This window comes from Pogona vitticeps, chromosome 1 (genome assembly GCF_051106095.1).
Source record: "Pogona vitticeps strain Pit_001003342236 chromosome 1, PviZW2.1, whole genome shotgun sequence".
Taxonomy (NCBI): domain Eukaryota; kingdom Metazoa; phylum Chordata; class Lepidosauria; order Squamata; family Agamidae; genus Pogona; species Pogona vitticeps.
In genome coordinates this window covers 168,748,581-168,768,964 of record NC_135783.1, presented here as the reverse complement: position 1 = coordinate 168,768,964, position 20,384 = coordinate 168,748,581, and the positions used below count along the sequence as shown (strand labels likewise).

General features: G+C 38.8%; 1 protein-coding gene across 10 annotated transcripts in view; it reads left to right on the top strand.

Moving 5' to 3' along the window:
* The window catches only part of KMO (kynurenine 3-monooxygenase), a 57,955-nt gene that overhangs the window by 7,113 nt on the left and 30,458 nt on the right, over nt 1-20,384 (top strand). For 4 of the 10 annotated variants that reach the window (XM_072995470.2, XM_072995386.2, XM_072995427.2 and 1 more), the window contains exons 2-3: nt 11,809-11,878; nt 17,602-17,699. In XM_072995470.2, the coding sequence (XP_072851571.1) occupies nt 11,809-11,878; nt 17,602-17,699 (168 nt within the window). Of the gene's footprint in view, nt 1-4,991; nt 5,074-6,001; nt 6,085-11,808; nt 11,879-12,957; nt 13,046-17,601; nt 17,700-20,384 lie in introns of those variants that run through there. The other 6 variants (XM_072995510.2, XM_072995230.2, XM_072995257.2 and 3 more) reach the window with 5 other exon arrangements.

The window sequence follows — 20,384 nt, the reverse complement described above, 5'->3', positions numbered from 1 at the left end:
AAGAGTGAGACTGTATGACTCATATTATAGATCACCTCACCAGGTGCCACTATTTTTTTTCTGTTGGTTTTTGTTGTTGGTGGTGGTGATGTTTTGAAGTTTTGTTTGGTTGTTTTACACAGACTAACATAGCTAAAACAATGCTAAAATAAGTTGCATTTAGAGTGAGCCCATTTGAATCAGTGGAATGTATGGAGGAGCTGACACTCCAAATCTCCATTGATCCAATGGGCCTACCCAAGTGCATTTTACTACATTAAGCCACAGGATTTTGCCACTGCCTCTTTTTTCACACTCATATCTTAACTTCATAACTGGTAGTAAAAATAGGAAGAAATGTAATTATGGGTAAATTAATATTTGAACATTAAATTGTGCCCAAAGTTGAAATGGAAAAAATATCTAGAAATGATGAGAACCTATACTTTCTATGATAGTGATGAACAACTTGAATTCAGTGTTTGCTTCTTTACATCTCTCTATTTAGATACAATATCATATTTATGTTCCATATTATATTTTGGTTTATGAACTAAAAAATATTACTGCTTTTGAAGTTGTGTTTGGAAAAACCTGAGCTATCCACCATCATCATCCATCTCCTTACAAGCATTCTGGGGCTGTGCTTCCAGTTTTCATGGCTAGCAGTTAAGCCTTGACCACAATTCTGCGCAAAGTGCCCCCAAGAAGCTACCTCAAAGTCCTTTTATAATGTGGAGGAATTCTGTTATAAGGGCAGGGAATGTATGTCTTTTCACATGCCCCTCCATATGTTGCTGAATTGCAACAGTGATCACCTCTAACTGCCATACCCATGTAATCGTAGGGTTTTCTCAGAAGACCAGATACCACTCTCTTTCCAGGGATTAACATGATTTGCAAATCACTGGAATGAAATGTGCTTTGTAAGGGTACATTTTCTTTGCTTGAAAAATTACTTAGGAATAAACCTATCAGAGCTGATGCTTTTTATGTTTTGTGTGCCTAAAGGACTTGGTTCATGAACTTTTGTGAAATAAGCTGCAGTTAAAGATCAGTGCAGAGGCTAGGTTTAGTAGTAGTAATTTCTAAGAAGTACAGGTGCACACCTGTATTGGAACTTACAGTGGGCCCTTGACTTACGAACTTAATCCATTCTGGAAGGACGTTTGTACCTCAGAGAGTTCGTAAGTTGAAGTACAATTTCCCATTGAAATGCATGGGAACGGAATTAATCCGTTCCAGCATTTAAAAAAAAATACAAAAATAAAAATAAAAAGAGCAAGTCCCACGTTGGGACCGCAAAACACACACGCACACACGCATACACACACACAGAGAGAGAGAGAGAGAGAAACATAACCCCCCCAGTCCAAACCCACCCTCCAAAACCCATGCAGAAAAGTTTTTTTAAAAAAGGACTTACCAGTCCAAAGCCTGGCCAGCTCTAGCCTCCCGGCGCTCCGCTGCCTCTGGAGCTTTCAAAGGTCTTCCTCCTATGTCAGGGAAAGCCCTTTGAAACCTCTGAAGGCACTGATCATGGTGGTGAGGACCCCCAGGGAGATCTCCCATGGTGGCGTGCAAGCCCTGGGAGACTTCCCTGGGGGTCCCCGCCGCCGCGATGGGAGGCTTCGGAGCTCTTTGAAGCCAAAAAGGCAGGGAGAAAGGGCAAGAAGTTTGAACTTCCCATGCTTTCTCCCTGCCTTTTTGGCTTCAGAAGCAAGCTGGGCTGCCGGGGAGAAATCAGCTCCCTCCTTTCACCCGAAGCTGAAGGGGACTCGGCATCGGGTGAAAGGAGGGAGCTGATTTTTCTCCGGCAGCCCGGCTTGCTTTTCCAAACGAGAGGCAAGCTGGGTGGCTGGGGAGAAATCAGCTCCCTCCTTTCACCCGATGCTGAGTCCCCTTCGCGCCGGCTGAGCTCAGCCCAGCGCAAAGGGGACTCAGAATCGGGTGAAAGGAGGGAGCTGATTTCTCCCCAGCTGCCCGGCTTACTTCCGAAGCCAAAAAGGCAGCGGGAAAGCATGGGAAGTTCTAACTTCCCGCGCTTTCTCCTTGCCTTTTTGGCTTTGGAGGTTTCAGAAGGCTTCCTCCGATATCAGAGGAAGCCTTTTGAAAGCTCCAAAGGCAGGGAGGAAGGGCAAGAAATTCGAATTTCCTGCCCTTTCTCCTTGCCTTTTGGGTTCGTAACCCAATCCGCGTTCGCAAGTAGGGTGTACTACTTGTGATGAGATTGGGTTCGTAACCCTCAATGTTCATAACTAGGGCCGTTCGTAAGTCGAGGGCCCACTGTATAGGGAAAACATAATTTGAGAACTTCAGATAAATGCATGTATTTTTGGAAATCTACATTATACATACAGGGCTGTTCAGGATTGCAGAAAACTTTTGTTTGACCTGCGTTCATGGGGCTGTAAGATGTCTGATGAAGATCATTCTCATTTGGTATTATTTGTTGATTAGCTGCTATTGGAATGTCTTCTAACAAAGCCTTAATTTTGATTTTTTTAAAGTTTATTAATATAACAAAATATAACAAAAACATAAATGACAAATAGAATCATAAATCAAATATACAGTGTAACCCACCACCATCAGGAATATACATTTATTTACAGTGGTGCCCCGCATAGCGACGATAATCCATTCCAAAAAAATCGTCGATATGTGGATTCGTCGCTATGCGGGGCAAAAAAGCCCATAAGAACGCATTAAAACACGTTTAATGCATTCTTATGGGCACAAAACTCACCGCTATGCAGAAATCCTCCATGCGGCGGCCATTTTCTTTACCCAGCAGCCATTTTGGAACCACCGATCAGCTGTTAAAAAAAATCACAATGCTAAAATCAGTAAGCGAAACGCTTACCGATCATCGCAATGCGATGTTTTACCATTAAAAACATTGCAGTGCGATCGCATTAGCGATCGCAAAAACAACGTCGCTATGTGGATTCGTCGTTAAACGGTGCGCTCATTAAGCGAGGCACCGCTGTACAGTATATATATTTTCAGTGATACGTTTCATCTTAATTTATATCATGTTCCCCATCTCTTTCCAAAAATACAATGATTTTTGTGTTATATTTTGTAAATACATATTCTGTATAAAGGTCCCAGATCCCATTAAAACTACTTTCTTTCAATAATCCTTTTCTAATCTTCAATTTATAAGTTATTGTTAATAGCTAGATTCCACATCTCATTATTCCATTCTTCCAACATCAATTGATCATTATTTTCTCAGTTCCTTGCAAATATCAGTCTAGCTGTTATTAACATAATAATAGAGTTCTATTTGTGCCCATCTAATTGACTGTTTCCAAGTATATTTAACAATGTTAACACTGGACATCTTTTTATATCTGTCCATAAAATTAATTTAATCTCATTAAATATAATCATCCATTCTTTCTGTCTTTCCTTTTTCTTTTAACAACTTGGGATAAGGTAGGGAGTACAGAAGGGGGATATGAGGGGAGAAAAAGGAGGAGGAGAAGACAAAATATACTGACATCCAATCTATTCATGTTGCAATATCAACTTGACTTTCCGCTTTTCTTCTATTTGATTGCCTGCCAGGTTTTAACTTACATTTACATCCTACTTTCAATCTATGTTATTCAAGTACTATCTGGTGACTCAAGCCATTTATATAATAAATCCCATCGTTCAGTTGCCTTTTGTATTGGACAGCCTTTCAACACTTCTGATGAGATATGCATTTCTGCCGCTTCCCGTATCTTCTCCATAAGTTCTTTTTGTTTCGGTATCACCGATTTCTTCCAGTTCTTGAAATAAAGAATTCTAGCTGCAGTGACTATATATATAACTAAGTAGTTCTTTGTCTTACCTATATTGTCTGGTATAATACTCAGCAGAAACCGTTCTGGGATTAGTGGAACCTTACAAAGGAATATTTTTTGTAACAGAGTATGTACACCTATCCAAAATTGTTTTGCTACTCTGCAAGTCCACCACATATGGTAAAAATTTTGCTCATGTGCTTCACACTTCCAACAAACATTTGACACATCTGTATAAATCTTTCATAATTTTTCCGGAGTCATATGCCACCTGTACAACATCTTATATATATTTTCCTTGAAATTAACCGATTTTGTGAGCTTTATATTATTTTGCCATATTTGCAACCATTTTATCAATATCAGTATTATGTCCTATATTTTGTGCCCACCTAATCTTACATTCTTTGACTATCTCGTCTTGCATTTTAATTTCTAACAAGTAATCATATTTTTCTTACAGTAATTACTTTATCTTTTGAACCCAGCAGAAGTTTATTCTGTCATAAGATTAGGTTGTGTAAAGGCTTCTATAGGTGATACCCAGACTGGTGTTTTTTTGGTAAATCTGTTGGATTATCTTTTTCCAAGTCCCTAGTAGAGCTCTTCTTACCATATGCGAGTTGAAATGTTTCTGCTCTTTATCTTTTTTTGTACCATAGAAAAGCGTGCCAACCGAACTGCAAATCATGTCCCTCCAAATTGAGTAATCTATCATTTTCTAAGGTTATCCATTCCTTTATCTAGTCTAGTACACAAGATCTATAGTACAATACCCAATGTGGAAGACCAAAACCTGCTCTTTGCTTGGCATCTTGCATTGCTTTAATTTTAATTCTTGGTTTTTTTTACCTTGCCAGACAAATCTCATAAATATCTTGTTAAGTTCTTGAAAAAAAGACTGTTTTAATATTATGGGAATTGTCTGAAATAAAAATAGAATTTTAGGTATAACATTCATTTTAATGGTAGCTATTCTTCCCATCAGCGATAGCTGTAATTTGTCCCATCTCCCCAAGCTGGTCTGTATCTCTTTCATCAACTTCATATAATTATCTTTAAATAATGTACTCTTTTTCTTTGTGATTTGGATCCCTAAGTATCTAACTCTCTTCTTGAAACTTAGTCTTTTCTATTAGCTTCTGTCATTCTTGTTCTCTCGTATTTTTAACAAGTATTTTTGTTTTCTTTTGGTTTATTTTCATTCAGCATCTCATTCAGATCTTCAATTGAGTCCATTGGATCTTCCAATATAATAACTAGATCATCTGCAAAAGCTTGGAGCTTATAGGTATAACCTCTTTCTTTCAATCCTTTTATTTCCTTTTTATCTCTAATTTGCTCATTTAATATTTCTAGAGTAAGAATTAATAGTAATGGAGAGAGAGGACACCCCTGTCTAATACCTTTCTGTATTTGTATTTCTTTTGTCAACTTTCCATTGATTCTAACTTTTGCCTTTTGCTGGGTATAGATTGCTTTAATTAATTTCAAAAATCTTTCTCCAACTTGTAGCACTTCCAATTGATGTAGCATAAAATTTAATTTAGATTATCGAAAGTTTCTCCACATCCAAGAATATCATAGCCATTTGCTTTTCTGGGTGGGCTTCATAGTATTTCAGAATATTTAAAATTATCCTTACATTATTTTTCATCTGCCTTTTTGGAAGAAAGCCTGACTGATCTTGATGTATTGTCTGTATTAAAGTTCTTTTCAATCCAGTTGGCCAGCATGGTTGCATATATTTTATAATCCACGTTCAGTAATGAGATTGGTCTGTAGTTTTTGATTTCTTTACCCTCTGTGTTTTCCTTATGCATAAGAGAAATGATCGCTTTGGACCACATTGGTGGAAGTTCTCCCTTTTCTTCTACATATTCCAAGAGTTTCTTATATGGTTTGAGCAATACATTTTCTAATTCTTTATAATATTCCACTGGCAGACCATCTGGGCCTGGTGATTTCCCATTCTTTTGCTTTTTTGAAGGCTTCTATAATTTCTGTATTTAAGGACTGCATTTGACCTTTAGTCAGTTTCATTTTATTGTATTTCATTACAGTGGACCCTCTACTTACGGAATTAATCCGTATTGGAACGGTGGCTGCAGGTCGAAAAGTCTGTAGGTCAAGTCTCCATTGACCTATAATGCATTGAAAACCAATTAATCCCATAACCGGCCGTTTTTGTTCCATTTTTGTTTTTTTCTGGTCTGTAGGTCGATTCTCCGGCTGCAAGTCGAATCTAAATTTTGTGGCCAGAGAAGCCTGTAACTCAAAAAGTCTGTAAGTTGAGCCATCTGTAAGTCAAGGGTCCACTGTACATATTCTTTCTGAGCTTCTTTGTCTACTTCCTTTCTGTTGTATAAATTCTGGTAAAAGTCTTCAGTCTTCTTTATTTCTTCTTGTTTAAATTTCTCAGGCCCTGTTTCATCTTTCAATGTTCGTATTATTGTTTTCTCTTTCTCTTTCCCTAATTTATATGCTAACCATCTCCCTGGCTTGTTAATCACCTTCTATCGGAGTTCGATTGAGAGCATATTATCCTACTGTCTCTGTGTATGATTCACGAGCTGCACAGTGGCAGAGAAAAAGGCAATTCAAAGGGTGATTAAGACGGCCCAAAACATCATTGGCTGTTCACTCCTCTCTTTGGAAGAATTGTATAAGAACAGATGTAAGAGGAAGATATCTAACATACTGAAAGACTCCTCTCATCCGGGATATCAGCTCTTTAAACTATTACCATCAGGAAGGAGATTCAGGGTATTGAAAGCAAGGACAAGCAGATTCAAGAACAGTTTTTACCCAAGTGCAGTATTGAGTTTAAATGCGGGGCCATAGGTTTTTGGTGGAATTTTAATTGCTGAGAGAAAACGGGGTATCTATATTTGGATGGTGAAAGTTGTGTATATTTTAACTTTTTTTTGTAGTGTTATCCAGTTTTACCTTGGGGAAGAGCACCTCATTTCGTTGCACCCACTTGTGAGCGCAATGACAAATAAATTTCTTATGTCTTATGTCTTATGTCTTAAGCTTCTGTGCAGTCTCCTCAGTGAGCAGTATATTTATCTGGTGTTGTACTAACTTTATCTTCTCTTTCAGTTCTGTATTTGTTGGGTTTTTTTTCAGCTGTAGTTCATCTGAGGCTAATCTATTTTCCAAAATCTTTTTTCTGTCTTTCTCTTTTTTGTTTTGATGCAAATCTTATGGATACTCCTCTAAAAATGCCTTACTTGCCTCCCAGACCATTGTCATGGGTGTTTCTGGCCTCATATTCTGTTTGAAGAAGAAATCCATGTCTTCTTTTACTTGCTTAATAAATTTCTCATTTTTTAGATGTGAAGTATTGAGATTCAAATTAAATTCTCTTGATTTGCTACCCAGTTGTAATGAAATTGGACTGTGGTCTGCAAATGTGTTGGGTAAGATGTCTATTTGCTCCACTTCTTTCATTAGTCTTGTTGAGATCCAATATGATTCAATTCTTGATCATGATTTATGTCTGTTAGAGTAAAAGGTATAGTCTCTTGTCTTTGGGTTACATGTCCTCCACACATCTATAATATTTACTTCTTCCGCCAATTGTAGAAAATTTCTTAAGATTGTTCCTCTCTCTTTTTTTGGTTATTTTATCTGATTTTGTGTCTAGTTCTTTGTTAAAAACAGCATTAAAATCTCCTATCACACAATAGTAATCATAATCTTTATTTGTTAATTCTAGTTGCAGTTGTTTAAATTTTTTTCTTGATTTCCATTTGATGCGTAAATATTAATGATTAGCATTTTCTTTGATTCTCTTTGGATTTTCACCATTAGTATACTTCCATTGTCTGAGGCAAATGTTTGTTTTGGTTCCAGTTCTTTCTTTATCTACCTTTCTTCATTTTACTTATGTCCGAAGCTACAAACAGTTTTCCTAGCCTTGAGCATTCCAGCAGTTTCTGATCTGCTCTTTTCATATGGGTTTCTTGAATGCAAATTACATCAGATTTCCGTTTCTGCAGTTGTAGAAAGATCTTTTTCCATTTTTGAGGTGAGTTCAGGCCATTTATGTTGACTGAAAAAAAACTTCATTTGTTTTCTAGTCATCTTGTTGTTGACTACTACCTTTCTGTTTTCTCTTCATCATGCCTCTGATACGTCTTGGCTCAGCTATTTCCTGATCTCCTAGCTCTGTGTCTGATTCTGATTGTGATGGGTGATCTGATTTCTCTTGAGGTCTTTCTTCTGGTTTCCTCTCTTTTTTCTCCCTGTATTTTCAGATTTTTCTCATTTTTCCCATAAAATCTTGCACTTTCATCGGCAATGTTATATTATATCTCTGTGTGTCAATTCGAAAAAATAGACCTTCTGGTGTGAGCCATCTACAGTGATGCCTCGACTTATGAACATCCCTACTTATGAACATTTCAACTTATGAACAGCTCCGGTCGCAACATTTTGCTTCGACTTGCAAATGGACTTCCACTTACAAACAGAAACAGGCAGGGGAAAAAGGCAGGCAATTCAGATTTCTAACTGTAGATGGAGATGAGGTTGCTTTTTACTGTAGCTCTTTCACTTTCGGCAGTTAGAGACTGTGTCGTCGTCCTAGGAGGCTTGGGGCTGCCTCCTTCTGCTTCAGAGTGTGTGTGTGTGTGTGTGTGTGTGTGTGTGTGTGTGTGTGTGTGTGTGTGTGTCTACAGGGAGGTAAGCTGCTGTTGCCTCCTTTTAAAATACTGCTCTGGTGGGTTTTGGCTGGGGCGGGTATGTTTCTGTACTGTGTTGTTGGTGGCTTTGCTATTTATTTTTGGAGGTTTCTTCTTCTTTTTAAACCTCAGCAATAGAGGTGGCTTTAGTGTTTGTTTCTGGAGGGTTTTTTCTTCTTCTTAAACTTCAGCAATAGAGGTGGCTTTACTTTTTGTTTATGGACTTCTTATCTTCTTCTTGAACCTCAGCAATGGACCTTCCAATCGGGCTTGCTGTGTTCTTTTTATTTTATTTGGTGTTTTTTTCTTTCGATTTTCAATGCACTCTTATGGGAAATGGTGCTTCGACTTACGAACATTTCAGCTTACGAACACCAGTCCAATATGGATTAAGTTCGTAAGTCAAGGCACCACTGTATATGAAATTCCATTTTGTTGAAGTAGTGATGCAAGAGAGGAGTATTGCTTCCTTCTTTGCCTCATTTGCCAGGGAATTTGTTTTAAGACATTTATTTTCTTGTCTTCTATTATCAATTGTTTATTATGTGAGGCTCTTAAAACCTTGTCTCTAATTGATTTTTTCGTAAATCTTACATGAATTTCTTTGGGTAGCTTATTCCTTCTGGTGTATGCTGTGTTCAGCCTGAAAGTTGCTTCCAAAAATGAAAAGTCAGCTGTTTCTGTCCCTATTTCTGTAGCCAAAGCTTTACTCATTAGTATCTCTAGTTCCTCCCCTTCCTTTTCTGGCACATTTTGAAATCTGAGCATCTTCGATGCTCTCTCTATCTCCAGCATTATTTATCTGTTGTCATTTTGTTTTTGATTCTTCTGTACTGTCTCTAATGTTTCTTCAGTTTGGTTCACTCTAGTATCTGTACCTCTCACTTTTTCCTCAAGATCTTGTGTTTTTGTTTTCACTTCAGTTATGTGTTGTTTGGCTTCTGATATCTCCTTTTTCATTTCTTTCATCTGATCTGCTATTTGGCTGCGATGTACATTTACTTGTTGAAATCCTGTTGTTAGTAAATTTTGCATGGTAGTCTGCCATTCTTTGTCTGATACTTGTGCCACTAGTTTTCCCACACTTTGAGACTGGGCAGGAGAGGTTCTAGGCATTTGGGGCTTTGGTTTTTAGGAGGCCATTTCAATCTTTTCTGTAACAATATCTCAATATTCTTCCTACTATCTCTGAATAGAGGTTGTGTGAATTTTACTATACCCTTTACCAAAATAACCAAGCCTTAAATACACCACTTGCTCTTTCAGAGATTTCCCCTATTTAACCCACAAACAAAACTCACAACGAGCAACCTCTCCTAAGATCTTCCTCCAATCTTTACCCAGGTATTATAGCATATAAATCAGCTTTTAGCCCAGCAGTTTAAAGTACAACCATGGCAAAAATGTTCCTTCTTCTCTAGAATCCTAGCAATGATGTTATCTCTCTCGACCTCTATTACCAGAGTCCCATGCAATCCAACGAAGAAAGTCCAAGCTGACAACAATTACAGGGTTCCAAACCTCAATATCTGTACAGTTCCAGCCTCAATATGATATTCCAGTGTCCCAAACAATGTTCCAGATGTCAAGACGAAACTAGGAAAAATCTCTGGCTATCCCACTTCAATATTTGTACAGTTCCAATTTCAGTGCGATATTTCAAAGTCCCAAAGGCTTCCCACGTATCAAATCCGATATAATATAGAAGTTGTATTGAGATTGTCACTCAGCTTTCCTCCAGAAGGTGTCCTTATAATCCACGTTTCTGTCTTTCCTTACATGCCCACCATATATGATTGTTCCTCTTTCTTTTTTACATCTCCAATGTATAGATGATAACTTTTTATTCAATGTATTCAATTTCACTTGTGTTAAATGCTATCTCTATATTACTTTATAACAGTCTTCCTTTATCCTAACTGACATATTTTCATTATTCTTTTTCCCCAGATCCTCTTTCATGCTACTACATTAATTTCTTGCCATATCTCTTTCAAAGCTATTGTTTTATATTAATCTTCTACTAACATTTTATATATTACACTTATCCCTTTTCTTTGAATATTATCATCCGTACATTCCATGTTTTATTTATCCTTGCCCTTTTATTTTCATTACAATATATATTAATCACATTCTGCAGTTCTTTTAATTCAAAGGGTTTTAAATGCCCTTTAATCTTTTCTATATAATTCATTGGATCTTCAATTGATAGTAATGTGTCATCTGCAAATAAGTTTATCTTGATTTTATTTTTATTCCCTAATACTTTTATTTTGATATCTTCTCTAAATGTATTTGCTAATAATTATATTATCAAAGTAAAAAGTATTGGAGATGGGGACACCTTTGTCTTGTTCCACAGGCTAATATAATTGTTTCTGTCATACCATCATATACTAAAACCGTGACAGTATTCTCTGAATATAGTTGCTGAATAATATTTCTAAAACATGCACCAAAACCTAATTCTTTTATTAATATTTTTAAAGTTGACCATTCCACTGAGTCAAACGCCTTATAAAGATCCAGCGATAGTATCCCTGTTTTTGTCTTTGTCTCTTTAATTGTATTGATTACTTTTAATACCTTTCTCATTAAATCCCCCATTTCTCTACCCTTTAAAAATCCATTCTGATCTTTACCAATATATTCTTCAATAAGACCATTTAAGCTAGTATAGCTGTAAATATTTTAGCATTCTGATTAATCAATGAAATTGGTCTATATGACCCTATAGTCATTGAGTCCTTATCTGTTTTCAAAATTAACACTAACATTTAATGTTTCCAAAACCTTGGAATTTCTTCCCCCATTAATAGTCTATTAAATAAATCTTTCAATTTAGGTAAATTCACAATACAGTGTTGGAAGTAGATAAAGTTCATTTAGGTTTTGTTATTATGTATAGTTATGGATATTGAGGATAAGACAAAATTACAAAAAAATTAGGAAAGAAGGGGACAAATGAGTCTATGTAAGTTAATTAGTAATACAGATATGAAGGAAATATGGAGGGAGGAGAACAAAGGGAGAGCACAAGACTTACTCTAGAATTGATTATATATTTGTCTCAGATGATTTGCTACCTAGGGTAAGTGATACAGAAATAGATATTAGACAAATATCTGATCATGCAAATGTTAATATGGAGTTTAATATAAACTGTGATCATAAAGAAACAAAAAGGTGGAAGATAGATACCAGCATATTTAGATTGAAGAAGGTAATTGAAAATTTGAAAAAGCATTAATTTTGAATTAAGGACCAAGTTGCTATAAATAAACTTCTTTCCATCTCTATAATCCCCTTAACTGTTGTTGTTATTGTTGCAGGTTGGTTCTTTAAATGCTTGTTTCTTTGCCAGAAGGGGTTTTGTAGTAGAACTTTATGAAAGCAGACCAGGTATGTTTATTCTGATGTTCGTATTAAATTAAGATTAAATGGTTAAATTAAATTATTATGAAGTTATTAAACTAAACTAAAAGTCTACTCCAAGTGTCTGTGTGCAAATCCTGTTGGTTTATGATGTGTGTGTTTGTATGAGAGAAACTAGCTTTTTCTTTTTTATCATTGTTTTGCTTTGTGTTTGTAATTTCATGAGAACAGCATGCTTTACTTTGAAGGAGTGTGTCTGATGATTGATTGATCAAATGACAGCTTGCAGAATTAATATTCCTCTTTGGCTTTTCCCCATATGGCCAAGCACAGGCCCTGGAAAGCCTTTTTGGACTGTAATATGAGTGGTACTTCACAGTGGAGACTGTGTCTATGCTGCAAACGGGAATTTAGAGTAAAGGGGCTGAGGGTCTTACACAAGTATAATTCCTCCTGGAATCAAATGTCTCTTTTACCCAATGGCTGGTTATTCCCCCTTTCACTGCTGCCTTCCTTCCACATGGCACAATCCCCATTGTTCAGAAGGGCCCATAGAACTCCTGGAAAAGGGGGATTGAGAGGGGGCTACATGGGGTGGCAAAGGCAGAAACCATTTGCATGAGGAGTATGGAACTAGTAGAGCCATCCCTTAAATATCTCACATACCTTGAGTTGGTTCTGACCTGTATATTATATACCTACTTTTAGCTGTTTGTGGTCTGCCAAGTCTATTTTCACTCATCTCAGTTCCCAAACTGAAAGTAAGTGTCTAGGGAAGGCAAGGATTCAGGTTTCCTCAACTGGATGCACCTCTTTAGAAAAACAGTTGCACTTTGTACTTGAACAGGATAGATAGATGAATTTAAAAAACAACAAGGATAACACTTCTTTAAAATGTATTTTGAATGAACATTTGCGAACTCAGGATGAAAACTGATTTTTATACGATTCTACCACATACTGTATACATAATGTCAACAACCATTATAAAGGTAAGAGTAGCCCCAATTTAGGGTGTAGTATGTCTGTTTACCTAATATAGATAAAGGGGAGAACTGCAGCACTGCCCCCTCTGTCTGTGGTGCTGTCTCTTTCTGCATGTTCAGAGTGATAAATCTGAAGAGGAGAGGTGCTGCCACCTACAAGAGTTCTCCACATGTACCAAGACCCCAGCAAATCAGCATTCCAGCTTGTGTGAGTATCCCTCATAGATCGTGGAGGTTCTCCTCTTCGGACATGTTGTTGTCCAGTCCATATATGGCACTTTTCTCTACCTGTTCTGAACACCTGAACAGGACATTTTACTTGTTTGATTTCTATGAATAAAATAGTTGGGATCTCTGACAAAAGGATATTTCTTAAGGGCTGTAGATGTTTTCAGAATGGTGAATTCTTGTGGTGTTGTGGTAAATATTAGTGGTGGTGCAGGCATTTTTCAGTTCACCCAAACCATGCTTCGTCAAAATCTCTCCTCCCACATCTAAATTTTCTTTTACCTTACTCAGAATTCTATAAATCTAAGAGTACAGTGTGGTGTAGTGGACAGAATATTGAACTAGAACTCAGGAGGCCTAGGTTAGAATCTCCACACAGGAAGAGTGGAACTAGTAAACCCATCCTTAAATATCTCAATTATCTTGAAAGCCTTATTAGGATTGCTATCAGTTGGTTCTGACTTGACAGCATATAACATAAAGAGTCCAGTCCCCCAAAGAGTCTCAACTGGATATAAATTGTGCTTGAATTTTGCTCTATGGAGTAAAAGACAGACCACTGAACCCCTTGTTGCTATTTCCCTTTGAAATTAGTGTGACTTACTCCTCAAGGAAAACACACACACACACACATCCCTGAGCTATTTATCACTGGCTGTAGTTCTTCTTCGTGGCCTCTGTGAATGCATACAAATGGGTTGTTCTGTGCCCGCGCTGAATGTCTTGGAAGATTTTAGAGCTTAAAAGTACAAAGTTAGTGGGACGTTCCCCTGTGGAGCACATGCTCCACCCACCTAAGATTCCACTCAGTTCCTTTTTATCGCCATTCAGATCTCCAGAAGAATAGAGCGTGTTTCTGAGCGATTTTTAGCGACTATATTAGTATTTTATAATCAACGTTCCCCTGTCAGTCAGTTCCGTTTCTTTGCCTTTCCTGCTTTTAGCTTCCCGCCCCTCCCCCATCTCTTCAACCATCTCTCCCTCTGGTTTCCCACTCTTTATGGCCTCAACAGCTCCTTTTAAAGGTATAAGAGCTGTTCAAATAAGATCCCATTATCTGACAGCCACAAATGCTGTTTATTCTGCTTGGGCAAGCAACACCCAACCCATTCTTGTGCGGCATGTAAAAAATTCACCAAGCTGGCACTTAAGCAAAGACTCCAAAGGCTCTGATCTCACTTTTGGGAGATGACCATGAACAAAAAAAAGGCTCACGTTCCAGTGTCAATGGTAGCCTATCTCCCCACACTGGCCTCTCAATGGCTGATGCACCATCCAGCCAGGCTTCGGCCCATTCTAGCCCTGCATCAAGGCGGGCGATTGAAATCCAACTTTTAGGATCAGACTCTCCTCAACACTCTCCCCAAAAACATTGGGAGAAACGGAAGCACACTGGCCTCTCAGTGGCTGGTGCGCCAGCCAGCCAGGCCTCGGCCCATTCTGGCCCTGCGTCAGGGCGGGCGATTGAAATCCAACTTTCAGGATCGGACTCTCCTCAACACTCTACCCAAAGACATCGGGAGAAATGGAAGCATATTTCTCCTCCGCGATATATGCCTCCGTCTGGAGAGTACTACCAGTATATCAATTTTCCATGGTACTATCATTTTGATGTGGGTGAAGTTGTCCTGTATTGCGATCCATATCACATGGAACCATACCAAGGACATTCATATTATCAAGAACCGAAGCATGTGCGAGACATGCAACCTCCCTCAAATGCTATCGATAATCATCCTCCATCTCCTTCAGAGGATTTCACTTCTTATTCACAGATGATATCCAGAATGGCTAAATCCCTACAACTACATATCAAAGAACCTCCATCATCTGAGGCAGATCTAATCTTCAACAACATTAGTCAAGAAAGGACACCTCCATTTAGGCTTACTTTTATTCCATCAATGCTCAAACTTCAAAGGAAGCATGGGAGAAGCCACCATCTACGCTACAAATCTCAAGACAGACTGAAAACCTGTACAAGACACATGGAACAAACACCAAATTTTTGGCCAAACATCCTACTCCCAATTCTATAATTGTTGAGTCCAACCAGTCCAGAGCCAGAAATAAGTCTTCAGTGGCCCCTACTATAAGGAGGGTCAGAAAATTGACATCATCGGTAGAAGAATTTATTCGCTCCAATCCTTTTCACTTAGAGTCACCAACTATCAAGCAGTGATGGGCGCTTATCAGTGCCAACTTTGAAACAAAATTCTCTCCATACTGGAATCCGCACCTGAATCAATCAAAACTGAACTGACTAATGCCCATACCAAGGCCACCTACAAAGGATTTTGGCTAGACATGTGGCTGACGTGGCATTGAATACCCTAGTATTCTCGATAGCATTGCGCTGACACGCCTGGCTTAGATCTACCGGACTATCTGATGATGCCAAGTCAATGATAGAAGACCTTTCCTTTGATGGTACAGGTTTCTTTAATCAGAAAACAGACGAAACTATGGAAAACCTTTAAATACGGAAAACGGCATGATCATACACCAACCACTAATCCTTTTGATACCAACAACTTCAATACAGACAGATTCAATTCTATCCATAATCATTTCAACAATAATTGTATCAGAGATTCCAGCCATATCAACAGTTCAGATCACAACCAGTTGACAGGTCCTTTCAAGGTCCACCACCATCAACATAATCCTTTCTGAATCAAAATCAGTCTCATCGACGCCAGCCTTTTCAAAAAACCCAGATAAAGGGGAGAATGGTTTGTTGTGATCAGTCTACAGGACGCTTACTTCTATATTTCAATCCATCCCTCTCATAAAAAAATTTGTAGATTCCAATTCGACAACATTGTGTACCAATTCTTTTACCTATGTATTATTCCCCAATGGTCACTACAAATTGTCCTTAATGCCCTCATGCGCCCACCATTCGAACCAATGGCCTCTTCAAATCTTAGGTTGCTTTCTCTAAATACATCTTTTCTGATGGCTATAACATCTGCTAAAAGAGCCAGTGATCCATCCTTTATCCAATTTCATCCAGACAAGGTGACTTTGTATTTTGATGTCTCTTTTCTGCCCAAGATTGTATCAGAATTTCATCTAAATCAACCAATTATATTCCAATAGTTTTTCCCATCACCATCAATCTCTCTAGAGCGCATGCTCCACAGGCTAGATGTAAGATGCTCTCTTGCATTTTATATTGACAGAACTAAGGCTTTCAGGAAAACTAACTGACTTTTCATATGTTTCCATGGACCTCACAAGGGAGGCCCAGCCTCATCACAATCCATTTCCAGATGGATAGTCCAAACTATTTCTCTGGCATATAAACTATCAGGCAAACCACCTCCTGATCATTTGAATGCACATTCCACTAGAGCGCTGTCAACATCTACTGCCTCCCAGTGTGGAATTGAGATACCTCACATCTGTCGTGCTGCAACGTAGTCTGCCCCATTGACCTTTGTCAGGCATTACCTGATGCTGGATTTGGCAGATTTGTATTGGCATCCTTCCTACCGTGACGTCCCACCATCCGGGAAGTGAAGCTTGTCAGTTACCCATATGTGTGCATTCACAGAGGCCACGAAGAAGAAAAAGAGGTTACCTACCTGTAACCATAGTTCTTGTATGGTGAATTCTGTGAATTCACCCATCCTCCCGTCTGTCCGTCACGGGTTATATTAAATGATTCTTCTGCCCGGCAGACAAATTCTAGGAACTGAAGGGAATCTTAGGTGGGCGGAGCATGTGCTCCACAGGAGAATGTCCCACTAACTTTGTACTTTTAAGCTCTAAAATCTTCTGAGACGTTCAGCGCAGGGGCAGAACAACCCGTTTGTGTGAATTCACAGAGGACCACTAGAAGAACTATGGTTACCAGTAAGTAACCTCTTTTTCTTCCATCTGGGATGGTAAGAGAAATATCATTGCTTGGCCTCCTTCCCCCCATCCCATCGCTCCCAATCCCTGCAGCTGCTCACCTTTTTAATTTTATCATTCACTTACATCATTCACCCTATTTCCCCATCATAGTTGCTGTCATCAATTGCCCTGCTCCTTTCTCTCTGTCCTTTTTCATTCATATATTAGATTTCAATGTGCTATATATAGGGTTTGTTTCTAATGTTATTTAATACTATAATTTATTGATGTTGATATTGTATTTATGTTTTTTCTTAATTTTTGTAAGTTAAGTGGAAGTTGATTAATAGAGATGTGTGGGAGAGAGAATGGGAAGTATGTATGACCTGACAGTGTGTATCTGTTTGTATTTATAATTGAATAGCGTTTGTGCATAAATAAGAAATGTGGCTCTTGCATACATGTATGACAAGGAAATAGGACTTTGTATGTATAACCAGAGAGTAAGTGAATATGTTCACTGCTTTGGTCACAGAAGGGGGGAAAGAAGGCAGGAACTTTTCCATCTTGTCTGAAATCGGATGGTTGCAGAAAGCCTCCCTCCCTCTAACTATCAACTGCAAGTGCATACAGAGTCTTCCTACATTTTGTTTGCAATCAAGCAGTCAGTGCTATTCCATTTTCTTTCAGATATCCGTGGCTCTGATATAGTTCATGGCAGGAGTATTAATCTGGCCATTTCTCATCGTGGACGACAAGCTCTCAAAGCTGTTGGAATGGAAGATCAGGTGATTCTGCCATTTTGAACTCAAATGCCAATGAAGAAAAAATATTTAAGAGCAGTTCTAGTAATTAAATTAGTTTCTTTAAAAAGTGATTTTATCTTATTTGTCAAAGCTATTCAAGGAAGTATCATATTCCCACAATACTGGATAATTACACTGGTCTACAGCCAAAATGCTTCTGAATTACCAGCCAGTCTCAAATATTCCATTCTTGCCAAAGTGCTGGAGTGGGCCATGCCTTCTCAGCTTCAGAGGTTTCTGGATGAGATGGATTATCTAGATCCATTTCAATCTGGCTTCAGGCCTGGTTAAGGGATGACCACTTTGGTGGTTGCGGTGGTTGATGACGTATGCTGGGAACTGGACAGGGGGAGTGCATCCCTGTTGGTTCTGTTGAACCCTTCAGCAGCTTTCAATAGCACTGACCACAGGATCCTTCTGGACTATCTCTCTGGGATGGGACTTGAAAGGGAGAACACAGAAGGTGGTGCTGGAGGGGCTCCTGTTCAACATTTTAGCCAAGGGTCTGGATAATCCCTCATGGTTCAGAGACTTTGAGCTTGACGCTGCAATGAGACAGCAGCAAATTCCGACCTGTCTGGGACCCCCCAGGGGGTTAAAACCACCCCAAAGAGGTGGTGAAACGGGGGAGAAGCCTGTTGATTACAGGGGAACTGTGGTTACCCACGTTTGATCCAGGAAACTCCCCAATTGAACAGCGGACGGAAATAAGCAGCTGAACTAGCTTGCTTGCAAGTCGTCGGCAGCCAGGTATGAAGCAGCGATAAAGCAGCCTAATTAACATCATTCTACAAACGGGTGAGAAACATATTTAAAAACTATATCTATTTACTATCCCTGGACAAGACAACTTCTACAGCAGAAATAGCATTTCACAGCTCTCCATCATAATTGATTGAGCTGTGGAGAAGCTGGGGAGAGGAAGAGACGGAGGGAGACACAAGGAAAATAAACTGGGCGTTAATTAGACACTAAATTATACTTAAAGGAAGGAAGTTCAGTATTAAAACTTAAGATTCCCCCCCTGAAAACACTAGGTAGGTAGGTAGGTAGGTAGGTAGGTAGGTCGGTCGGTCGGTCGGTCGGTCGGTCGGTCGGTCGGTCGGTCGGTCGGTCGGTCGGTCGGTCGGTCCCATGGCAGGAGATCCTAAAAAGAAAAGGAGTCCAAAAAGGGTGGGAGTTTCTTTAAAAAAAGAGAAATTCTAAAAGCACAACTACAACAATTCCAAGACAAAAAGGTGAGAGGTGGCAAAAAAAGGCCAGTGTAGCTTCACAAAAAGCTCAGGGAGAACCTAAAAAAAAAGACATGGACAAGAAAATGAAAAGAAGGCCAGGCCACTGAGGATGAGTACAGAAAGTAGCAAGGAAATGCAGGGATGGCATTAGGAAGGCAAAAGCTGAGAATGAGCTAAGTTTAGCTAAAGACACTAAAAGCAAGAAAAAAGCATTCAGGTATGTGAGTGTTGTTGTTTAGTCAATAAGCTGTGTCTGACTCTTTGTGACCCCATGGACCAGAGCACGCCAGGCTGTTTATTCAGGCCTTCCCTCCAGCCAACTCTTGATTTTTTTTCTTACTTTTCCTTTTTATCTTTACTGCTGTTCTTGTTTGATTATTATGTATTTGTCTATGTTTTATTATTTGATTTTATATTTGGAAGCCGCCTAGAGTGGTCCGGTGGGCCAGATAGGCGGGGTATAAATAAAATAAAATAAATAAATAAATAAACAAATAGTCAAGAAATACCTTACCACCTTGAACAATTGGCTACAGATTCGTACTCAGAGAGTGATGATTAATGGGTACTTCTCTAACTGGGAGGAAGTAACAAGTGGGGTACGGCTCAGTCCTGGGCCTGATGCTCTTCAATATTTTTATTAATGACTTGGATGAGGGAGTGCAGGGAATGCTTGTCAAGTTTGCAGATGATATAAAATTGGGCGGAATAGCTAATATATTCTAGAAGACAGAAACACAATTCAAAGTGACCTTGATAGGATCGAGTACTGGGCCGAAAGCAACAGAATGAAATTCAACAGGGATAAGTGCAAAGTACTGCACCTCGGAAAAAGAAACGAATTGCACAGTTACAAGATGGGGGAGACCTGGCTCAGCAAAACTACAAGTGTGAAGGATTTTGGAATTGTCGTAGATCACAAGCTGAATATGTGGCTACAAAAAAGGCAGATTTCGGTTGAATATCAGGAAAATCTTCGTAACTCTTAGAGCAGTAAGACAGTGAAACCAATTACCTTGAGAGGTGGTGGTGAGTGCTCCAACACTGGAGGCATTCAAGAGGAATTTAGACAACCACCAGGCAGATACCCTTTGATTTGGATTCATGCACTGAGCAGAGGGTTGGATTCGATGGCCTTACAGGCCCCTTAAAACTTTGTGATTCCATTATTCTATGATCTCTTGTAATTAAAGCTGGAAATGGCAAAGAAAATTGTTATTAACTTTTCTAGTTAAAATATGGTTGTTGTAGGTTTTACTGGCTGTCTGGTTGTGTTCTTGAGGTTTTTCTTCCTAATGTCCAGATCCTGGCCCTGAAAGCCTTCAAGAATAAAATAAAATATTTATGTCTCTGAAAAACATCAGAATCCTCCCTGCCATTTCCCCCTCACTTTTCTTTCAGTTTTTCCCACTGCTAATTAGGTGACAGCAGT